General features: G+C 50.0%; 12 protein-coding genes across 12 annotated transcripts; 6 read left to right on the forward strand and 6 right to left on the reverse strand.

The window, feature by feature from the left end:
* Positions 1–443: 443 nt before the first annotated feature.
* Positions 444–928, reverse strand: SNOG_09862 (hypothetical protein; the record flags this gene model as incomplete). The annotated part of the gene is made up of 2 exons (XM_001800096.1): positions 444–579; positions 834–928. 2 exons carry the CDS (start codon positions 926–928, stop codon positions 444–446), a joined length of 231 nt encoding a protein of 76 aa, XP_001800148.1.
* A 153-nt stretch (positions 929–1,081) lies between these two features.
* SNOG_09863 (hypothetical protein) lies at positions 1,082–1,667 on the reverse strand (the record flags this gene model as incomplete). Its single annotated transcript, XM_001800097.1, has 2 exons — positions 1,082–1,352; positions 1,414–1,667. 2 exons carry the CDS (start codon positions 1,665–1,667, stop codon positions 1,082–1,084), a joined length of 525 nt encoding a protein of 174 aa, XP_001800149.1.
* Positions 1,668–1,970: 303 nt separating this feature from the next.
* SNOG_09864 (hypothetical protein) lies at positions 1,971–3,025 on the reverse strand (the record flags this gene model as incomplete). Its single annotated transcript, XM_001800098.1, has 1 exon — positions 1,971–3,025. The coding sequence occupies one exon, from the start codon at positions 3,023–3,025 to the stop codon at positions 2,060–2,062; it is 966 nt and encodes a 321-aa protein (XP_001800150.1). The 3' UTR covers positions 1,971–2,059.
* Positions 3,026–3,308: 283 nt separating this feature from the next.
* Positions 3,309–4,725, reverse strand: SNOG_09865 (hypothetical protein; the record flags this gene model as incomplete). Its single annotated transcript, XM_001800099.1, has 2 exons — positions 3,309–4,358; positions 4,384–4,725. The coding sequence occupies 2 exons, from the start codon at positions 4,723–4,725 to the stop codon at positions 3,309–3,311; spliced, it is 1,392 nt and encodes a 463-aa protein (XP_001800151.1).
* Positions 4,726–4,998: 273 nt separating this feature from the next.
* On the forward strand, positions 4,999–6,221 carry SNOG_09866 (hypothetical protein). Its single transcript, XM_001800100.1, has 4 exons — positions 4,999–5,105; positions 5,154–5,799; positions 5,852–6,002; positions 6,051–6,221. Exons 1-4 carry the CDS (start codon positions 5,070–5,072, stop codon positions 6,181–6,183), a joined length of 966 nt encoding a protein of 321 aa, XP_001800152.1. The 5' UTR covers positions 4,999–5,069; the 3' UTR covers positions 6,184–6,221.
* A 594-nt stretch (positions 6,222–6,815) lies between these two features.
* SNOG_09867 (hypothetical protein) lies at positions 6,816–8,122 on the forward strand. Its single transcript, XM_001800101.1, has 3 exons — positions 6,816–7,284; positions 7,337–7,695; positions 7,747–8,122. Exons 1-3 carry the CDS (start codon positions 6,868–6,870, stop codon positions 7,847–7,849), a joined length of 879 nt encoding a protein of 292 aa, XP_001800153.1. The 5' UTR covers positions 6,816–6,867; the 3' UTR covers positions 7,850–8,122.
* A 509-nt stretch (positions 8,123–8,631) lies between these two features.
* On the forward strand, positions 8,632–9,272 carry SNOG_09868 (hypothetical protein; the record flags this gene model as incomplete). The annotated part of the gene is made up of 2 exons (XM_001800102.1): positions 8,632–8,874; positions 8,985–9,272. The coding sequence occupies 2 exons, from the start codon at positions 8,632–8,634 to the stop codon at positions 9,270–9,272; spliced, it is 531 nt and encodes a 176-aa protein (XP_001800154.1).
* A 627-nt stretch (positions 9,273–9,899) lies between these two features.
* On the forward strand, positions 9,900–11,806 carry SNOG_09869 (hypothetical protein; the record flags this gene model as incomplete). The annotated part of the gene is made up of 4 exons (XM_001800103.1): positions 9,900–10,392; positions 10,442–10,533; positions 10,585–11,260; positions 11,316–11,806. The coding sequence occupies 4 exons, from the start codon at positions 9,900–9,902 to the stop codon at positions 11,804–11,806; spliced, it is 1,752 nt and encodes a 583-aa protein (XP_001800155.1).
* Positions 11,807–12,611: 805 nt separating this feature from the next.
* SNOG_09870 (hypothetical protein) lies at positions 12,612–13,916 on the forward strand (the record flags this gene model as incomplete). Its single annotated transcript, XM_001800104.1, has 2 exons — positions 12,612–13,020; positions 13,070–13,916. 2 exons carry the CDS (start codon positions 12,612–12,614, stop codon positions 13,834–13,836), a joined length of 1,176 nt encoding a protein of 391 aa, XP_001800156.1. The 3' UTR covers positions 13,837–13,916.
* A 269-nt stretch (positions 13,917–14,185) lies between these two features.
* SNOG_09871 (hypothetical protein) lies at positions 14,186–15,799 on the reverse strand (the record flags this gene model as incomplete). Its single annotated transcript, XM_001800105.1, has 3 exons — positions 14,186–14,970; positions 15,062–15,392; positions 15,452–15,799. The coding sequence occupies 3 exons, from the start codon at positions 15,797–15,799 to the stop codon at positions 14,219–14,221; spliced, it is 1,431 nt and encodes a 476-aa protein (XP_001800157.1). The 3' UTR covers positions 14,186–14,218.
* Positions 15,800–16,593: 794 nt separating this feature from the next.
* SNOG_09872 (hypothetical protein) lies at positions 16,594–17,571 on the forward strand (the record flags this gene model as incomplete). The annotated part of the gene is given in 3 exon segments (XM_001800106.1): positions 16,594–16,873; positions 16,927–17,341; positions 17,361–17,571. 3 exon segments carry the CDS (start codon positions 16,594–16,596, stop codon positions 17,569–17,571), a joined length of 906 nt encoding a protein of 301 aa, XP_001800158.1.
* A 45-nt stretch (positions 17,572–17,616) lies between these two features.
* On the reverse strand, positions 17,617–18,563 carry SNOG_09873 (hypothetical protein; the record flags this gene model as incomplete). Its single annotated transcript, XM_001800107.1, has 3 exons — positions 17,617–18,043; positions 18,097–18,445; positions 18,497–18,563. The coding sequence occupies 3 exons, from the start codon at positions 18,561–18,563 to the stop codon at positions 17,617–17,619; spliced, it is 843 nt and encodes a 280-aa protein (XP_001800159.1).
* Between the last annotated feature and the right edge of the window lie 201 nt (positions 18,564–18,764).

Consider the following 18,764-nt stretch of genomic DNA (forward strand, 5'->3'; position numbering starts at 1 on the left):
CAACTGCAGTATAAACGCCATGTCCTCTCGCCAGTGTAAGATTTACTCTCTCGCGCTGAGCGTGCCTGAGAAGCCTATGCTGTAGGCTCTACCGCCGTCAACAGCAAACTGCCTTGGCGAATCTAGCTCTATATCAAAGCGACGCACAATCTGTAAGGTTAGCACAATCGAGCTTAGTCCCCGTGCCAAATGTGACTAGCTCAGCTTACCTATGGCAATAATTTCTACATTTCCTTCGTAGCAATGTTTTACCCTAGACAGACACAGGGGCCTACGCCGAACGTGACTTGTGCCGCTTCCAATTCAAAGACCCTTGTCTGATCGGCGAGCCAGCGCTCTGGTCTAAATCCTTCTGTGTCTTCTCCATACAACCCTCGGTCACGCTGCACGGTGTATACATAACTCGTAACATTAGCGCCACCAGGTATAAAATGACCAGCGATTCATTTCCCCTCTTTTGGCACAACCCTGGCGAACAGAGTGGTAGCTGGTGGATGCATGCGGAGACCTTCCTTGATGGTGGCAACAAAGTATGGCAAGTGCTTTCTGGTCTCCGGATTGAATCGGTGATGAAAGGAGCTTTACCTCTTCAGCCGCTGCCATCTCAGCACGAACGCGTGCAAGAGCTGTTGGAGTCATATCAGGAAGCGGAGAATTGAGCCCAAAGCTGTAGCTGTGGTGTCAGCCCCAGCTTGGATCAACAGAGTCACATGAGATCGTTTTTGAGTTGTCGTTAAGCTTGATCCAGCTGGGAAGCGGGCTTCCAGGCAGCTGCATTGCTTCAGCATTACCATAGGTAGGGACTTGGTCCATGGAGTCGTGCAAGTACTCACTATCGCATGAAATCAGGCTCTCCACTGAAGCACTTCTCTGCATTCTCTACACGCTTCGTAACAGCGCGGTTGACTTCGGACATCAGCCAACCCATTCCTGACCCAGAACTGAACTCCGGTAGACAGAATCGGTCGACCAAGGGAAATGTGAGGATATTTTCTCGGAAAAAGCGCCACCGCCAACAAACACCGAAAAAGGTTAAGCCCTTGCGCCAATGCGTGAGGATGCTTCGCTCGTCTCGCTAATTTCAAACACTCCCAAATCCAAATGGATCTCCGAAAGCAATCATACTCATGATGTCGGCGGCAAACTCGGACCCTTTGTCAGAGAGAAAAATCGAGCGTTTCGCTGCCGCATGCTCACGCATCTTCGCTACGAAGAGGTTGAATTTATCATCGAAGCGAGACTCCCAAGCGTTCTTGAGTGGATCTATAGCCCAAGGAGCGGATGAAAGTCCCTTGCGAAGAGCACGATGCTCGTTACCGTCTACTGTCGTGAACAAATGAGGTGGGCCCAATCTAGATATCAGTTCAAATCAGCGCAAACTACTTGCGTAGGTCATAGCTAAAGACAACGTACGCAGGGCTATTGTACCGCACAGCCTTTTGATTGCACCGTAGATCCCAGAAGATATCTTTCAAAGCAGACGGACGCGGGAACAGCAACAGTGTTGGCGATACTCGAATTGACTGATTAGCTTGTAACGTAATGTTAGCAACATCGTTGATCATAGATCTGCAGGAACTACTTCCATACTTCTTAGCCAAGCTCAGAAAGAATTGCGGCTCTTTTGGCTTCACAGAAATGATTGCGCCAACTATCGAAAAGGACATGGCATACCAAGGTCCGTGAAATTTGGCAAGTGGGTGGAGTCGTTGCATATAGAAAATGCGAGAGAGTAGTGAAGCCAGTATAGGCGCAGATATAATTGTAGATATGCTCAGCAGGCTATTGTGGAACTCCATGTCCTTCTCTGACAACTATCAGCTGCTCGCAGAATAGTTTAGGATCTCATGAAGGATAGAGACTACACGGGCGTGGTTTATGGAATCGATTTTGACTGCAAAATTTTCATCGGTAGAGCGCAAGCAGCATTCCTGTCTGGGAGAGGGGAAGTTTCTAATCCGAGTACAGATACGTGCATCGTTGTGGTAATTGGCTGGGTAATCTGCGTACAACGGCCCACCTTCTGTCGCCCAACTCCCTGCTGCTACTGTACAACTCTCTATGCATCAAGAAGCGCACTGATCTTCTGATCCATCCATTCAACATCCTTCTTATTCGCGCCACCTCCTGCGATGTGGCCCCAAATGCTGGGCACAACCTGCACTTCAACGTTTTGCAAGAAATTCGCTTCTCTCTTGCTCACATATGGACGGAAGTACTGATCGGTTTCACATGGCATCAGCAGCACCCTTGCGTCAATCTTTTTCAGTGCTGCTTCCAGCTCACCGTTCGCATCCTGTACGCAACGAGTGATATCACCGCGCTGCCACATGCCTAGCATCGAAAGAAGATCGGATCCTGCCCAGTCATCATATCCAGTCCCTGTAGCAACTTCATCCCAGGCTGAGAGTGTGTTGAAGCCCATATCTTTGTATAGTGCTCCGTCAAACCATTCCGCGCTGGTGAGCCAGGCAGAATATGCTTTGCCAAACGCTCTCTTTCCGCGTGATTCATCGACAGCGCTTTCCAGCGCGGCTTTTGGTCCCTCTAGGAATTGATAGTTGTGTTGACTCGTCTTCGCGGAGGAACATATGATGACAGCATATCTGACGAATGATGTATGCGTCACAATCCAATGATACGTGATTTGACCGCCCATGGAGAAGCCCAGCATAACATCGACGTGGTCTACTCCCAGCTCTTGGGTCAAAAGAATATGCTGAGCTTTTACGCAGTCCTGATAGTCCAAGGTTTCGGGGAAGTCGGGAGTATTCGAAGGGCTGGAAGATTCACCATTGCCAAACAAAGCAACCAGAATGATCTTATGATCTTTGAGCACACCGTTGGAGAAGTTCAAGGTCGTACTGAGTCGTCCGCGGAAACAGGTATGCACGACTGCGATTTTGCTCTTGGTAGGGTTGATGATCTGATACGCCACCTTCACACGCGAAACCACAGTACCATCTTGGAACCTGAAATTGTTGATCTCGTAGTGCTGAATGGATCCGTCGTTATTCAAAGTCATTTCGACAAAGCGGTCATGGAGAATGATGGATTGACAGCGACGAGGATAAGGATGAATACGTCATGGTGTGGGTCGGCATCGGAACAGCCCCGCGATTACACCGGACGATATGCCTATCTGCGTAGACGTAGATGTATCTTGGGATATGCTCTAAACAATGCTGCTTGTTACCTCTCTTGCTTCAATTGCCGAGTTCTACAACTTTCAAGTTTGAAAGAGCCGAAGCCTTCGCTGCGTGCAGCCGTTGAGCGTTGGTCAAGAATGGATCCAATTAAGAACAATATCATACAATGCCCATGAACTCTTCTGGCTCTAATCCCCACTTCTGACACAGTTCTTTGTACCTCTCCGTGTACTTTGCTGCTCGTTCTCGAGCCGCTTTCGCCGTCTTCATCTGCTCGCGACCGACTTGGTGCCTGTGAGCAGAATCAGGGCCATCAGCAACGCGAACGAAACGGGCGTATGTCCATATTTCAGGCAAAGGCGTATGTTGAGTGAGGCCTTGACCACCATAGATTTGCATGGCTTCATCAATGACCTTGATCAGTGCGTTGGGCACCATAATCTTGCTCTGTGCGATGGCATACTTGCCTGCCTTGTTCCCTTGAAGATCCATTGTATCGGCAGCATTCAAGACGACGAGGCGCATTGCATCAATGGTCATACGCATGTCTGCAATGCGTTCGATGTTGCTATCGAACTCGCCAATGAATTTCCCACGGGGCTTCTTGCGCGGCTCCATGCATCGCACGAGCGCAAGATCATAAGCGCGTTCAGCTTGGCCGATTAGTCTCATGCAGTGGTGGATGCGACCAGGGCCCAGCCGTCCTTGTGCAATCTCAAACGCCCTGCCAGGCCCAAGGATAATGTTTTCGCGAGGAACACGTACATTATCGTAAATGTATTCTCCATGGCCTTCTGGTGCCCAGTCATATCCCATGATGGTAAGATTTCTGACCTGCTTCAATCCAGGCGAATTTGCGGGTACAACGAGTGTTGAGTGACGATTCCATGCGTTTGGATTGTTGGGATCCGAGCAACCCATTAAGATGAAGAGTTGCATCTCTGGGTTGTATTGGCAATTTCCATATAATTTGCGACCATTAATGATCACTTCTTCATCCGTAATTTCCATGCTGATGCCGACCTGCGTGGCGTCTGAAGATGCGCGGTCTGGTTCGGTCATACTGTATGCTGAGGACATGTCGCCATTCATCAGGGGATGTAGCCATTTCTTCTTCTGCTCCGGGGTGCAGTATTTGGCGAGTAGCTCGATATTGCCAGTCTCCGGAGCATGGCAGTTCATCGTCTTCCGCGGGTCAGCCTTGTGGTTCTAGAAAACGAAACTGCATACACACCTGGGCTGCCCAGTACACCTTGCCCATGATCTCCGCACAGCATGAGTATTCCAGGTTGGTCAAGCCAGGGCTCTCGACAAAGTGATTTGGCAGGAACAGATTCCACAGGCCCTGTGCCTTGGCCTTCTTCCTCAGATCGTGTATAATAGCTGGCGTCTCCCATCTTGTTTTACTGGCGGCCAGCTGCGCCTTGTAGATACGCTCGGCGGGAATACACTCATTCTCCACCCAATCGTAGACTTGCTGGATCTTTTCGAGCGCGATCGGTCTCAGTTTCGCCTTCACCCAGGGTGGGATCCGGGCAAAAGCTGGGTTCGGGTCTGCTTGGGGATTTGATGACATTGTGTGGATATTGTCGTTATGGAGGGAAGTGACCAGTCGCAAAATGCGACCTCCAGCTCAACGACATGCACAACGACGACATGACTCGCGACATACAACACTGTTTGGGGTGTGTTGATTGTTCTAGGCCGAGGTATGCGGGGAGGACGGGAAATCTTTACGCGTGCAGCTGCGCTCGCCTTGGAGCTCAGACCCCTGACATCTTCCGGCCGACACACGCGCCCAGCTGCTCCGCATGTTCAGACGGTGCGATACAGACGTGATTGGTGGGAAGCTCACAAAGCAAATAGTGAAGATGAGCTTCTGTTCGCGATCGAACCACTACTTGTTTAAGCTTGAGTGCAATGGCTTCAGAAGGGTTTGCACAGCCGTGGGTTGAGGTAAGCAGTTATAAAATGCGGAGCGATACAATGGCTGATTTTGTGAAGTTCGAAGAGGAACTAGGTGAACGCCTGCTGCTCCAAGGACCTCTCTCCTCTTGTCAAGATGGCTTCACAAAAATCGTAGGCTTGATGGTCTCCAAATACTCCTTTCCTCCACTCGACCCCGGCGTCGACTCCGAAGACAGGGCCATAACCGATGGCCTTAAAGTTCGCATATACACCCCTCAAGGCTACAGCGGAGGCAGTCCGATCGGCGTATATTTTCATGGTGGTGGATGGGCCATGGGCGATATAGACGGAGACGACGCATTCGCTCGAAGCATTTCGATAGGTGGAAATGTGGTGGTAGTGTCAATCGAGTACGGCCTTGCGCCGCAGAACAAGCATCCTGGGCTCATCAACGATTGTTGGAAAGGACTACAATGGGCATTGCAGCACGCAAAGGAACTGGGGTGTGCCGAAAGTAAGGTGTTTACTTCAGGCGTCTCCGCTGGTGCAGGACTAGCTCTCGGTGTCGCGCTCAAAGCCATTGACGAAGGCCTGGGTGGCTCGCTGGCCGGTGTGGTTGCACTCGTACCTGCGACCGTACATCCCAAGGCCGTACCGGAGTCTCTCAAATCACAGTACACGTCGTACGTGGAACACGATCAGCATACCATCAACACAGCGAGCGCCATGGAAGCATTCTGGGGTAAGCTATGGATGAACGCCATAGTACACGCGTGGGAGATTGACATTTATAGACGCGTTTGGCGCTCCGCCCACTGATCCACACGCCTCGCCGCTGCTCCATTCTCGGATCGGTGAGCTAAAGAAAGTGTATCTTGCTGTTGCTGGTCAGGATACGCTCCGAGATGATGGGTTATTATTCAAGCAAAAGCTTGATGATTCCAAGTGCGTGAAGGCATATTGTGAGTGCGAACCAGCACTAACGAGTGACAGAGTTGCCACCAAGTTCGACTTCTATGAAGGATACCCGCACTACCATTGGACGTGGCCATCACCCAAATTGAAAAAACCGCGCGAGGAGTTCAATGCCAACCTCGCGTCGGGAGTGCAATTCGTGGTGGCGTAACATATAATGTTCATTATTCAGATACCACTATTCCTATGATAACATTGTGTACGTCACGTGAAGCTGGACTAGGCATTGCGAATATTTTACATCCACCTGTGACCATGTCTTCACCGTCTCCACTGCAATAAAGTGAGTCCGGATCCGGATGGTCCACTAGAAACGCGTGACGTAAGTGTGCAGCATATAGCTCGCAGTGGTTTTTGGTCTGGAGAACTCAGCCCGCCGAACCCCGCGCGTTCACTTCCAAGCTCGAACTCCTGCTCTGGACCACAGGATGTCGGTCATCCTTTTCCGAAAGCCGTGTAAACAGCTGCGGGCATGTTAGCAGGCCGATCGAAACAGTTGGGTCGGCTTTAATTGCATTATATACTGCGAATTACAACGTGTCGTCTCCTACCACAAAGTGAACGGTACATAGCTTACTCTTTATAAAGCATTCATGCCACCATAGTCCTCAAAATTACAAGTTTACGTACAATAATACAAATAGTTGCATTATGAAGGCTGGACAATGGGATCCGTGAGTACCGTTCAAGCTGATGTTGCTCGTAGCTGATGCTCTTTGGTAGCAAGCAGAAAAAGGTCGTCATAAACGACGTACCGAAGCCGTCAGAAGCACCAAATCAATTTCTCGTCAAAATCCAATCCGCTTCACTATGTCACTCAGATCTCCTCTTCGACATGCGACCCGACCATACGGTCACGCTGGGACATGAAGGCGTCGGCTACATTGAGTCCGTCGGTGCGGACATCCAAGACAAGGGTTTCGCCGTCGGTGATGCGATCGGCTTCAATTACTTCATTGGTTGCTGCTTCGAATGTGACGGTTGCATGGTACACAACATGCGTTGTGAAACGGGTAATCAGAGACTCCAAGGTTTTGTCGTGGACGGCTTCTTTGCAGAGTATGCGGTCGTGGACTGGCAGAATGCCGTGAAGTTACCTACAAACCTAGACATGTCCAAAACAGCTCCGTTGTTCTGTGCAGGTATCACGGCGTTTCATTCTGTGGACAGTTGTGAAGTGAAGCAGGGCGACTGGTTAGCGATTATTGGCTGTGGAGGATTGGGACAGTACGCGATACAATACGCAAAGGCTGTAAGTATATGTCTATTCCTACAATTTGGTATCTTTTGCTCATTTATCTCAGATGGGCATCAAGACCATCGGACTGGACATAAACGAAAACCAGTTGACCATGGCAAAGAAAGTCGGGGCAGATGCGGTGTTCAACAGCATGACGAACAAGAATTATGTAGAAGAGATCAAGAAGCTCACAGGCAAAGGTTGCCACGCTGCTGCAGTTTATAGTGCGTCAAATGCCGCGTATGCTGGGGCACCGGAAGTCCTGCGAACCGGTGGATTGCTGATGGTGATTGGGATCGCACCTAAGGGCCTTGACTTTATAAACACTTTCGACTTGACAACTGGCCGCTATCGTGTCAAGGCCGATAGCACAGGCATCCCACAGCGTATGAAGAAGGCTGTAGACTTCACAGGGAAGCATGGGTATGTCGATTTGAAGCCTCTTCACTGTTCAGCAATCTGACATCCGCACAGCATTGAGCCTGAGGTTGTGTTCCGTAAGATCGACGATTTGCCGCAAATGGTTGCGGATATGGAAGCTGGAAAAGCGGAGAAAAGACAGGTTGTCGTATTTTAGCAGTCGCAGAGCTGAAGTTTGGAGTGGCATACCAAAGGCAAGGAGGAATAACTCGCTCCTGCGTCTGAGGCGCAAATAATGCAAGACATCATGATTTGCGCGTACTCGTCGCACATCCTGGCCACTCTTTGGGGCCATCTATGGTATGTGGATTAAGTAAATATTGTTCCGAGATTACCATGTCATTGCGATGCTTAGTGGTTGTATGTAGCATGTAATATTGAGATAGAGACCGCCGCGAGCATCGACCTTGGAAGTCTAAGAAGTTAGTTACAGTTTAACTGTTTATCAGAAACGACAGAAAGCGATCAACCAGGCAACCTGCTTAACAAATTGAGCTACACACAGGGTCTCGCCCTCGTATCTCAAGCCTAGCGATACTATGTGTAATTTCAGACTGTCAGTTCGGCAGCAATACACTGTATCTATTCCATCATAGCAATGCGCCGAGACTGTGATGGTTGATCTCGAGAATGATGGTGCTGTGCACAATTCCACACTGTCAGATCTCAAAGCAATTCTTGTGCCCTGATGCCGAATCTCCGTGCCATAGCCTATAGGTAGTTCACAATTCGACCCAATAGTGCAATCACTAGTGGAGAGGCCTCAAACTTTATACCCGAGCCCCGCTCAATGTCCTTGGTCAGTATCTGGCTCGGTGATATGTTTCCAGCCTGTTTTATTAGTCGGTCCTGGAGAAATTGTGAGGTATAGAATACTTGCCAACTGAGCGGACTTCTTTGTAAAGCTACGCCTTTTCACTACAAGCGACAATTAACATCATGGTTCATCACAAAGTCGATGTGGGTACTCTTCCGGAATATTGCATAGTCTTGCTCATATCCAAGCAGCATCAGTTTGCAAACGAGCAGTTTGAATGGGACGTGAAAGAGAATTATCAGCGTTTGTTGCTCCTGGTCTGTCCGAAAAGAAAATCACACTCTGACAATGCATGCTTCTCAGCATGTATCAAACTGTCGTTCTACTTCAAGAAACTCCCAGGCGTCGACGATGACCACTTCCAAGTAGGTTTTTTCTATACAAGGCTTATGACGCGAACGCTAAACATTGATCGCTGTGGTTATAGAAGCACTACAATCATGTTCATTCAGACTTGACTGTTGCGTGCGAAAAGTTTCACGCAGTCAAAATCCAGCGCTATGTCCAGCTCTACCAGTCACCAGAGATGAAAAAGAAGGTTCAGGAACTGGGCATGGAGGTGAAGTTGTCTATACATGCATATTCAAAATATCAACTAACTTCACAGCTACTGGACTACGACGCGTGTAGCCAGATCTGGGTCAGAAGCTGGGATGACTGGGTTGAGTTTGCGAGCAGTCCAGAGTATGTCGCCGCGCTGATGCCAGATGCTGATCACTTCATGGACTACAAGAAAAGTGGTATCAAAGTCATGGCAGGGTGAGCTCCAAGGCATGTGATCGAGAACGAAGAGCGAAAGCTGATTAGGCACACCAGGCATGATCTCATTGCATTTGGAAAAGCAATTCCTGAATGCGATGCTACGGATGGTATTTTGCGTAACTAGCATCAGATGGACATAGCTAGTAATGAAGAATATAATGAGACTAAGATCCATGAATGCGGATGATCCTATAGTTGATCCTAGCTAGAAAGTAGTCAGAAAGTACTTCCACTCCAATCACACAACGCATGCTTGGTCCGAGTGGCCGGACTTGTACATCCCACGAAACTTCGATCGACGCCACTATTCCATACGCCTCTTTTTGTGGTAAGCGCGATATACATCCCCTCAATTTGCCCGGATACCCACTTCCAGGCGCCTATGCACCCTAGATTGCAGCTGAGTGCTCGCGTATTCTCACTGGATATACCCAAAATGGCGACAAAACAAAGCTGAGTCTCGACAGTCTGGTGACCAGGGAGTGGAGAAGCTCAAGGAAGTAGTGCTAAGATAGCACTTGCATATTTACAATAAGATATCTCGACTCTACCAGTCGCTGGAACTAGAGGTTGTTTTGAGCCCCTCCAAACTGTCGTATATCTTACCTACAAACTTTTTTTCGTCGCTATGGCAGTGCCCAAAATCATACGTGGTGGCCGTTCGTCCGTCGAGAAGCCGGAGACTGATCGTATCGAACAACTTTACGATACATCCAGCCAGACCAAGCAACCGCTACAGAACGAGGATGGAGAAACAGTCACCATCACCTTGAAGACCTGGTTTGTCATCTTCATCCTATCTTCGACATTTGGCCTCTCCTTCTGGCCAGTCCCTACGACAGCAGCTATGATGGCGAAGCTAGCAATACAATTCGGATTGCCTACCGCAAGTGCGTGGTTCGTACCAGCATACACGACAGCCAATGCCATCGGCTTCTTGCTGGCTGGGGCAAATTCGGATCTATTTGGACGCCGATTGTTTCTGTTGTTCGGCAATGCATGCTGCTGCGTTGGTTTCATCATCACCGCGACAGCAAAGGGTGCAGATCATTTCACTGCTGGTCTGGCGATTACTGGATTTGGAGCAGGCTTCGCACAAATGGCTATGTGCAGTATCCCTGGTGAGACTGTCTTCATGAAACGTCATACAATGCTGCTAAATATAACAAGAGCTTCTACCCAACAAGTTCCGACATATCGGAATTTGTCTCTCGGATGGCTTTGTGTTCCTTATCGTGATCATCGGTCCCATTGTTGGTAGGGTATGTATATATTTGATCAATCACCGCCGCACATTTGCTAATTCCTAACAGTACGCCATCGATGTAGGTGCCTGGAGGTATGTGTACTGGGCCGGTTTCATCGCTCAATTGTTTTCCCTTGCCGGTATTTTTGCCTTCTACAAGCCGCCCAAGCACCCCAAAGGTGTTCCATGGCACGAAGCATACAAGGGATTGGACTATGTCGGCACAGCACTCATCGTTCCTGGCATAGTCCTCGCACTAGTTGGAATCATCAGTACGACATACAAGCCAAGCTCAGACGTTACTGTGATCGCCCCCATGGTCGTCGGATTCGTCCTCATCGCTGCATTTGGCGTGTGGGAAACCCTGTCCAACACTCGGTTCAAGCTTTGCCCGCCACATCTCTTTCGAAGCCACAAGGGAAGAGAATTCACTGCGCCATTCATCGTTGCATTTATTGTAACGATGTTTTATTACAGCGTTAACATCATCTGGCCTACTATGGTCAATGTATTTTACATTGGTCCTGGTGTATCGCGTAGCACAGAGCTACTGCTAACTCTACCTCCGAACGTCGGTCTCGTCTTCGGATCACTCTGTTTGATGGCGTTTGGAAACGCGATTGGTCACTGGAAGTGGAATCTGGCCGGAACTTGGTTTGGCATGGTCCTATTCGGAGCACTGATGGGCCTTGTTACTCCTTTCAACCAGCCCATGATGATCGCTTTTTGTTGCATCAATGCGAGTAAGTCATAGTATTACTGCGAGTCGTTGCGACACTCTCCGCTGACACACATCAGGCTTCTTCGGGTGGGCACAATATGAGTCGATTGCCTTCACACAACTTGGCGTGCCTCAAACGGATCTTGGCTTCAGCGGAGGTCTGGCAGGAATGGCGCGATACGCAGGAGGTTCGCTTGCTCAAGCTATCTATACCACCATCCTGGCAAACACTCAGTCAGCTCGTGCTGCGATAACCGTTCCAGCTGCAGCCATTGCTGCGGGAATGTCTCCAGAGAACGCCCAGTCTCTGCTGGCAGCATTTCCTCTTGGTTCAGCAGCCATCGCTCAGGTACCAGGAACAACACCAGAAGCAGTCGGCGCTGCCTCTCTCGCGTTCCAATGGAGCTATGCACATGGACTCAAGATTGTTGCACTCAGCTCATTGAGCTTTGGTATCATTGGGCTGCTCTGCATCTTGTACTGTGAAGACATAACACCCAAGATGACGAATAAGGTCGAGATCTTCCTAGAGAATGATATCTATGCAGAGAAGAACGAGTTTCATTGATGGCATGCTAGGCACGGCGGATGGAGGTCGTAATGGAACACGCTTCTTGATGTGGACAGGGATTCTAATGTTAAGCCTATTGCATGTCCAAATATATAGCCTCATACCCAATGCCCAAAATTCTGGGTTATGCTCCGATTGATTGGAGTGCCCAGGAAATGTGACATTGCGGGTGTGGACTGTGTCAAAATCCAGATAAGGTACTCTTGAAGCCATCTCATGAGTTCAGACACTGTGAACAATTCAATGCGTTGTTACGATTCGTGGGATCCAATTGTGTTCCGGGATCATGTGTCTTCACAGATTTCGCTTTCATCGTGTCTCCTCACTGCACGCCGATTAGTGCAAATGACGTCACAACCACTGGCCTCAACCACTTCTTTCCATGTGCCCAGATAAACAGGCCAGCACGACACTAACAACAGCATGTATCGAAGAATACAGTCGCTAGCTGATCTACACATGTGTAATTACTGTTTCGCGCATGCGCGGGGCAGTTGGTAGGTGCCTCACAGGTCGGGAAGGCTTTTCCGGACGGCTTCAGGCCCGCTCGGCTGCATGTAGATGCCGCAGCTGCCATCTCATCACGCGTCGAATAAACCTCTTTCGAACACGCTTTGCCGCTGCTGGAGAAGTATAGGCCTAGGGTGTGGGGATAAGGCATGTTTGAGGATATGCAGCAGTGGCGCCATCCTAGAACGCTGTACACCGAGGAACATCAGATGACATATGCATGTCCCTGAACATGTTGCTGTAATTGCATCTTTTGCGAAAAGTTAAACCCGTTTTTACTTCCACAAGCACCATGTCGAAATCTGCACTCGTCTTTGGTGCCTCAGGCGTGACGGGTTGGTCTTTCATCAACGAGATCTTGCAAGACTACCCCAAATCAGGCACATGGAAGTGTGCTCACGCACTCACAAACCGCCCGTTATCGCAAGAGCAGTCTCAGTGGCCGAATGATCCGCGACTGAACATCGTCTCTGGTATCGATTTGCTGGCCGGCTCACAAAAAGATCTCGAAACGGAGCTGCAAAGCAAGATACCTAACATCAAAGAAGTTACCCACGTTTACTATCTGGCATACAAGGCTGGCACAGACATACAAAAGGAACTAGAAGAGGCAGTGGAGATGTGGAAGAAGACGCTGCTAGCCGTGGATAAGCTGTGCCTGAACTTGGAATTCGTAGTGCTGCAGACTGGTGCGAAAATGTGTACGTATACTTTTTCCAGAGATACTGGTAGAGCTTGACTGTAATTCAGATGGGTGTCACCTACTCGCCACCGTTCAAGGCTACTCGCAACCACATCTTAAAACACCACACAAGGAGTCTCAAGGCCGTCTCGAAGGCCGTTGGGGAGAAATGCTGTTCTACCACCCCCAGCTCGACTTCATCGCCGACCTTGCCAAAGAAAGAAAGTGGAGTTGGTGTGACACTCGACCCGACATCATCATTGGCTTCGTGCCGAACCAGAATTTTTATTCACTCGGTTCTTCCATGGGCATCTATCTATCGCTGTGGCGAGAAGTCCATGGAAAGGGTAGTCAGTGTCCGTTTCCAGGGACAGAGAAAAGTTGGAAGGCGTTGAGTCAAGATTCGAGCAGTGACATGATTGCTCGGCAAACCATTCATTTGTCGCTCGACAAGAACACAGAGAAAGGCGGTGGGTACAACGTCGCAGACGAAAAAACCCCTTCGAGTTGGTCTGCCAAATGGCCGACCCTATGTTCCCTCTTTGGCTTGGAAGGTACGGGCCCAACGCCGAACCCACCAGAGATGCGCAAATTTATCAAAGATCACATTGATGTGTGGCATGGCTTGGAAAAACAGCACGGCTTGCAGACGGGCCATGCAGATAGTGAGCGGGTGTTTCCAGGCTTTGAGTACTTCCTTATGACACAGTTTGACTTTGATAGGCAGTATGACATGAACAAGATGTACAGCACTGGATTTGACGAAGAGAGAGGGACAAAAAGGGCTTGGGGAGGTGTGTTTGATAGGATGCGGAAGGCTAAGATCATTCCATAAAAGATATCACCACGAAGGAGCGTTGACAAGGAATCATTGAAAGTAAACAGCAGGTCGAAATATATAACGTTACTTATTGTCAACTGTGACGTAAAGTGACCAATTCGCCACATCTAGCAGCCTGTCCGATAGCTTCAAGCTGTACCCAGGATATTACTGTAGCATTTGTTTTCCAAAGACACCATGCATAGCTTCAGCTTACCAGTTCATTCGCAAGACCCTTTCCCCCTTATCTTGTTGTTCAGGACCGGCATTACCCCCTCACATAATATCAACACGTGGGCGTGTTTTAGCAGTCAGTGACATAGTGCAATGCCCTGCTCAATTGTTGCAATCGGCGAAGATTGTAAAAGGTAAAGTGAATTACTAGCACTATTTAAGACTAGTAAGTCATGTTGATCATGATAGTCTTAGGTTCAGTGAATGCCCTCAACGCATGAATACCGCACTCCCTGCCCAAACCACTCTCTTTGCTTCCACCAAACGGCGTGACAGTGAACATCAAACTGACGCAATTAATACCAACCATTCCAGAATCAAAGTCACTCGCCACTCGCAACGCCTTGTTGATGTCCTGTGTGAAGACGCCAGCCATGAGACCAAAGTTGGTGTTGTTCGATAGCTCGATGATCTCCTCTTCTGTCTTGAACGACTTGACGACCGATACAGGGCCAAAGATCTCCTCGCAATGGATCTCAGATTTAGGGTCAACGTCTGTGAAGACTGTGGGTTCGATGTAGAAGCCTTTGTCCCCGACGCGCTTGCCACCGACGGCGAGAGTGCCTTGTCCTTGTTGGCCGCGCTCGATAAAGCCTTGGACACGCTTGAATTGCGCCTCGTCCACGAGAGGTCCCATGTTTGTGCCTTCGGCTTCTGGATCACCGATCTCCTTTGCTTTGTTCTTCATGGCCTCCTTGTACCTCTCGATGAACTTTTCGTAGATGCCTTCTTGTACGTAGACGCGCGATGCGGCGAAGCAGACCTGGCCGGTGTTGGCGGTGATGGCGTTCGCGGTCCAAGTCACTGCGTTCTCGAGGTTGCAGTCATCGAAAACAACAGCAGGCGACTTGCCGCCAAGTTCGAGTGTGACGCGTTTGAGGTTCGACTTTGCTGCCATTTCTTGGATCTTTTTGCCTGTTGCGATGCTGAATGCGAAGTCAGCAACGTCTCATGCACGAAATCACACACCAAACAGGAACTTACCTTCCAGTGAAGGAGACCTTGCGAATTCGCATGTGACTTGCAAGCAGAGCTCCCGTGCTACCATCTCCGGACAAGACTTGGAATACACCAGGTGGGAAGCCAGCTTCCTTGATAAGAGTGCCGAGTGCCAGCGACGAGAAAGGCGTCTTCTCTGAGGGCTTGAGGATGAAGCAGTTACCAGTCGCAAGAGCAGGCCCTGCTTTAAGACCAATGGTGCCAATGGGCCCATTCCACGGTACGATACCAGCGGTGACACCGAGGGGTTCGTTGCGTACAATTTTGAGGAAACCGTCTTCCTGTGGCCACGACTCGCCGCCAAACTTGTCGATGAAACCGGCATTGTACCTGAAGGTCTGCCGCGACTGGTCAGCACAGGATTGGGGCATTCATGGAGAGTGATTCTCAGACGTACTTCTGCGCAGAGCCCGCCCTCGAAGGCTCCGAAGGAAGCCGGTGCACCCAATGAGATTCTAGACAGTTGTGCAATCTCGTTTGCATGCTTCTCAATCAGATCGGCAAATTTTAGTAGGATGTTGCGGCGTTGTGTAGCACCCATCTTCTTCCATGCTGGGAATGCTTTCTCGGCTGCTTCGACAGCGGCATCTACATCCTGCTCACCAGCTAGAGGAACGTCATTAGAAACCAGCGACCCGTCCTTTGGATTGTACAGAGTAAGCTTCTTGGAATTCTTGGAGTCAACGTATTCGTTGTTGATAAAGAGCTGCTTAGGCAAGTTCTTTTGGGAGTATTGAAGACCCATAGTAGCTTATCTCAACACAGTTTGAGAACAAAATGATTGAAGTATGAAAGATAAAGATTCACTTCCAGTAATGGGATGTCAAGAGGGGTATATGAACAGCCAATAGAGCTTTCGTGGCACTGCTAGACGTGTTCGTAAGCAGGCTCACCTGTCAAGCAGAACAGAGACCCCAAATCCGATGAAAAACAGGTTCTCTGACCCACTTCGATCTAGGCATTGCCAGGAGGTGGAACATCCGTCCATGCTGGCGCTGCAGCGTGGCTGCAAGACGAGAAATGTGGTGTCCGGATGAGCAGGAGCATGCTCGCAGTTTGTTTTCCGTGTCGCCGATCGCGCTTGGTACAAGAGGGCTGACACAGGTGAATGTCGAAATGCGGGGTACATGAATCGCTCGTTCCGAGGATCACACACGCGTTCGGAGCAGGCCTCATACCACAAACCATTGAAAATCTGGACCCATGTTTCTCTAAGTCCTTTGAAGGTACAATGTCAATCCGTCTTCGGCGATGGAGAAAGACCGAGCCCATTCGCTCTCAGACTGGGCCGCCTGGAAGAAGAAGCGATTGGTGTCCGCAGGGCAAGGTACCGAGCAAAACACCGACTCGGCAGTCTATCCAGCGTACCTGGGTACCACGTGTGTGTGTGCGTGTGTGGAGCAGGACCCCTCCTTGCTCTAAAGAACGAAACCTGTTATTTGATCTCTATAGTTAGGGCAACTGTCTGACAGATCCTCTATTGAGATTGCTGTCTTGGTTGTGAGACGACGAACCCGGCCCCACCCATCAAATTTCGACATGGTCAAGAAAGTGGCCTTCATTACCGGCGGTGCCAGCGGAATGGGCCTTGCTGTTGCACAAAGCCTCGCCTCTCGAAGTAACGAAGACTGGGATCTTCACCTCGTGGATCTCAATGCCGAAGCTCTCAAGAAAGCCACGTCTCTCGTGAAGAATGCGTACTCGCATCAGACGAATGTGACCGACTACGCGTCTTTGACATCAGCATTCGAATCAGCATGGTCATCATCTGGCCGCTTCGACTTTGTCTTTGCAAATGCTGGCATTGTCGAGAGAGATAGTGCGTAAATATCATGCAGGAGCCGCAGACGAGCGTCCGTTAACTTGCCCTAGACTTTTATGAAGAACATCCTCTTGACGCGCCTCCGCCCCCGCCTAACAGCCTCGTGGTCGATATCAACTACAAAGCGGTGATTAACACATCGTGGCTTGCGCTTCACTACTTCCGCAAATCGCTAGCCAAGCATGGCAAAGAGACTAGTGACCCGGTCCTTGTCATGACTGCCAGCTGCGGAGGACTCTACCCATCGGAGTTTTGTCCCATGTACTCGGGCAGCAAGGCCGCAGTGATACACTTCAATCGCGCCATCACTGTCGCATACCACCACGCTGGTGTCAGGACGTTTGCGACCTGCCCAGGGACGGTTCAGACCGGACTTTTGAGCACGGAGGAATGGAAGTCGTTCCCAGAGAGTTTCTTCACGCCCATGGAGACAGTAGTGGCATACTGTGGTCAAGCTGGTGGATGGTGAAGATTTTGAGGACAGCAAGGGACGAAAGGTTCAGGCCAAAGACAACTGGGGACTGGCCGTGGAAATCAATGGCAAGAACATGTACATCCGGGATGGCGCAGAGTACTGTGACGAGAACATGAAGACGATGATGAAGGCTACATCCATGGCAGTGCAGCTGGAAAGGATCGAAAAGACCAAGACTAAAGGCGAACACACTCCATGGGGAGGGAACGTTGACGTTTAGTAATTGTAATGCAGTAATTCAGAATTTGCAAGAACAAAGTTGCAACTACAGCTTCGACTGTCTGCCTGCTGCATACCTGACACCACCATCAACGGCTATGTCCTCGCCATTCACGTAGGCACCAGCAGGGCTCGCAAGGTATATCATGACGCCTGCAATGTCCTCGGCCTCGCCCAGTCGTTTCCGCGGATTCCAATCCTCCAATTCTTGCTGGCCACCTAGCAGCTCAATCAATCCATTGGCCAGCTTGGAGGGGAAGAAGCCAGGGGCAACTGTGTTTGTGGTAATATTGCGCGGTCCGAGTTCGACAGCGAGCTGACGCGATAGATGATGGGCGGCGGCCTTGGAGACACTGTACATTATGGTGCCGTGTTCGCCAACATGAGGCACCGTGGTGCCTGCCGTTGATGAGACGATGATGATGCGCGACGGGTCTTGTCGCGTGCCTGCCTTTTCCAGCAGCGGCACGAATCTGTACGTGCTTCGTTAGTATTGCTCACGTCGCTTCAATTCCTTCACACTCACAATCGCGCGAGGTTGAAGACACCCCTCACGTTCAAGTCCAACACCTTCTGGCTCGCCGAGTCTGGATGGCTGTCGAAGGCTCCTCCCCAGGTTGCCCCCGCGTTGCACACCAGAATGTCCAATGTCGCGTCCGTCTCCTGCACCTTCTTCACCAGGCGCGCAATGTCAGCCGTGTCAGCGACATTGGCTGCAATGCCCACCGCCTCACCAGACACGGGCAGCTTGTTCAGTTTCTCCACAGCCTGGTCGATGCCCTCAGGTCCGCCATTCTTGCGCGCCGATATGAAAACTTTCTTCGCGCCTGCTAGGAGAAATGCCGTCGCTGTATGGAGACCAAGACCTCTTGACCCTGACGCCATACATCAGTTTTGCGCCGCTTCCCACGCGTTTCGAAGCTCACCTCCAGTAATTAGTGCGACCTTGCCGTCGAGGCGGAACATGCGTTCAAAGTTCTTGAGTTCAGACATGCTGGTCAATCTCCTGCAAATATACGCAAAAGTGTTAGACTCGACCCAAGCAGGAAATCGTTGTAGTCCATTTCCAACGAAATCCTGGGTATTGCAGGTATCTACAGGCTGGGCGGCTGAGGTCGACCGATATCCTCGGAACCCAGCAGCAAACGTCTGTGCGCCCCCGCGAAATGTCTCGTCGCGCCGGATGTAGCACGG

The sequence above is a fragment of the Parastagonospora nodorum genome (genome assembly GCF_000146915.1).
Source record: "Parastagonospora nodorum SN15 chromosome Unknown scaffold_15, whole genome shotgun sequence".
NCBI classification, from domain to species: domain Eukaryota; kingdom Fungi; phylum Ascomycota; class Dothideomycetes; order Pleosporales; family Phaeosphaeriaceae; genus Parastagonospora; species Parastagonospora nodorum.

What these genes read in the sequence shown, in the direction of transcription:
- SNOG_09866 (XM_001800100.1), top strand. Translation starts at nt 5,070, where the DNA reads ATGGCTTCAGAAGGGTTTGCACAGCCGTGGGTTGAG. An exon ending in TTGCACAGCCGTGGGTTGAG is followed by an intron (nt 5,106 to 5,153) that starts GTAAGCAGTTAT and finishes GATTTTGTGAAG; the next exon opens with TTCGAAGAGGAACTAGGTGA. An exon ending in CAAAAGCTTGATGATTCCAA is followed by an intron (nt 6,003 to 6,050) that starts GTGCGTGAAGGC and finishes AACGAGTGACAG; the next exon opens with AGTTGCCACCAAGTTCGACT.
- SNOG_09867 (XM_001800101.1), top strand. Translation starts at nt 6,868, where the DNA reads ATGCGACCCGACCATACGGTCACGCTGGGACATGAAGGCGTCGGCTAC. An exon ending in CGATACAATACGCAAAGGCT is followed by an intron (nt 7,285 to 7,336) that starts GTAAGTATATGT and finishes CATTTATCTCAG; the next exon opens with ATGGGCATCAAGACCATCGG. An exon ending in GACTTCACAGGGAAGCATGG is followed by an intron (nt 7,696 to 7,746) that starts GTATGTCGATTT and finishes ACATCCGCACAG; the next exon opens with CATTGAGCCTGAGGTTGTGT.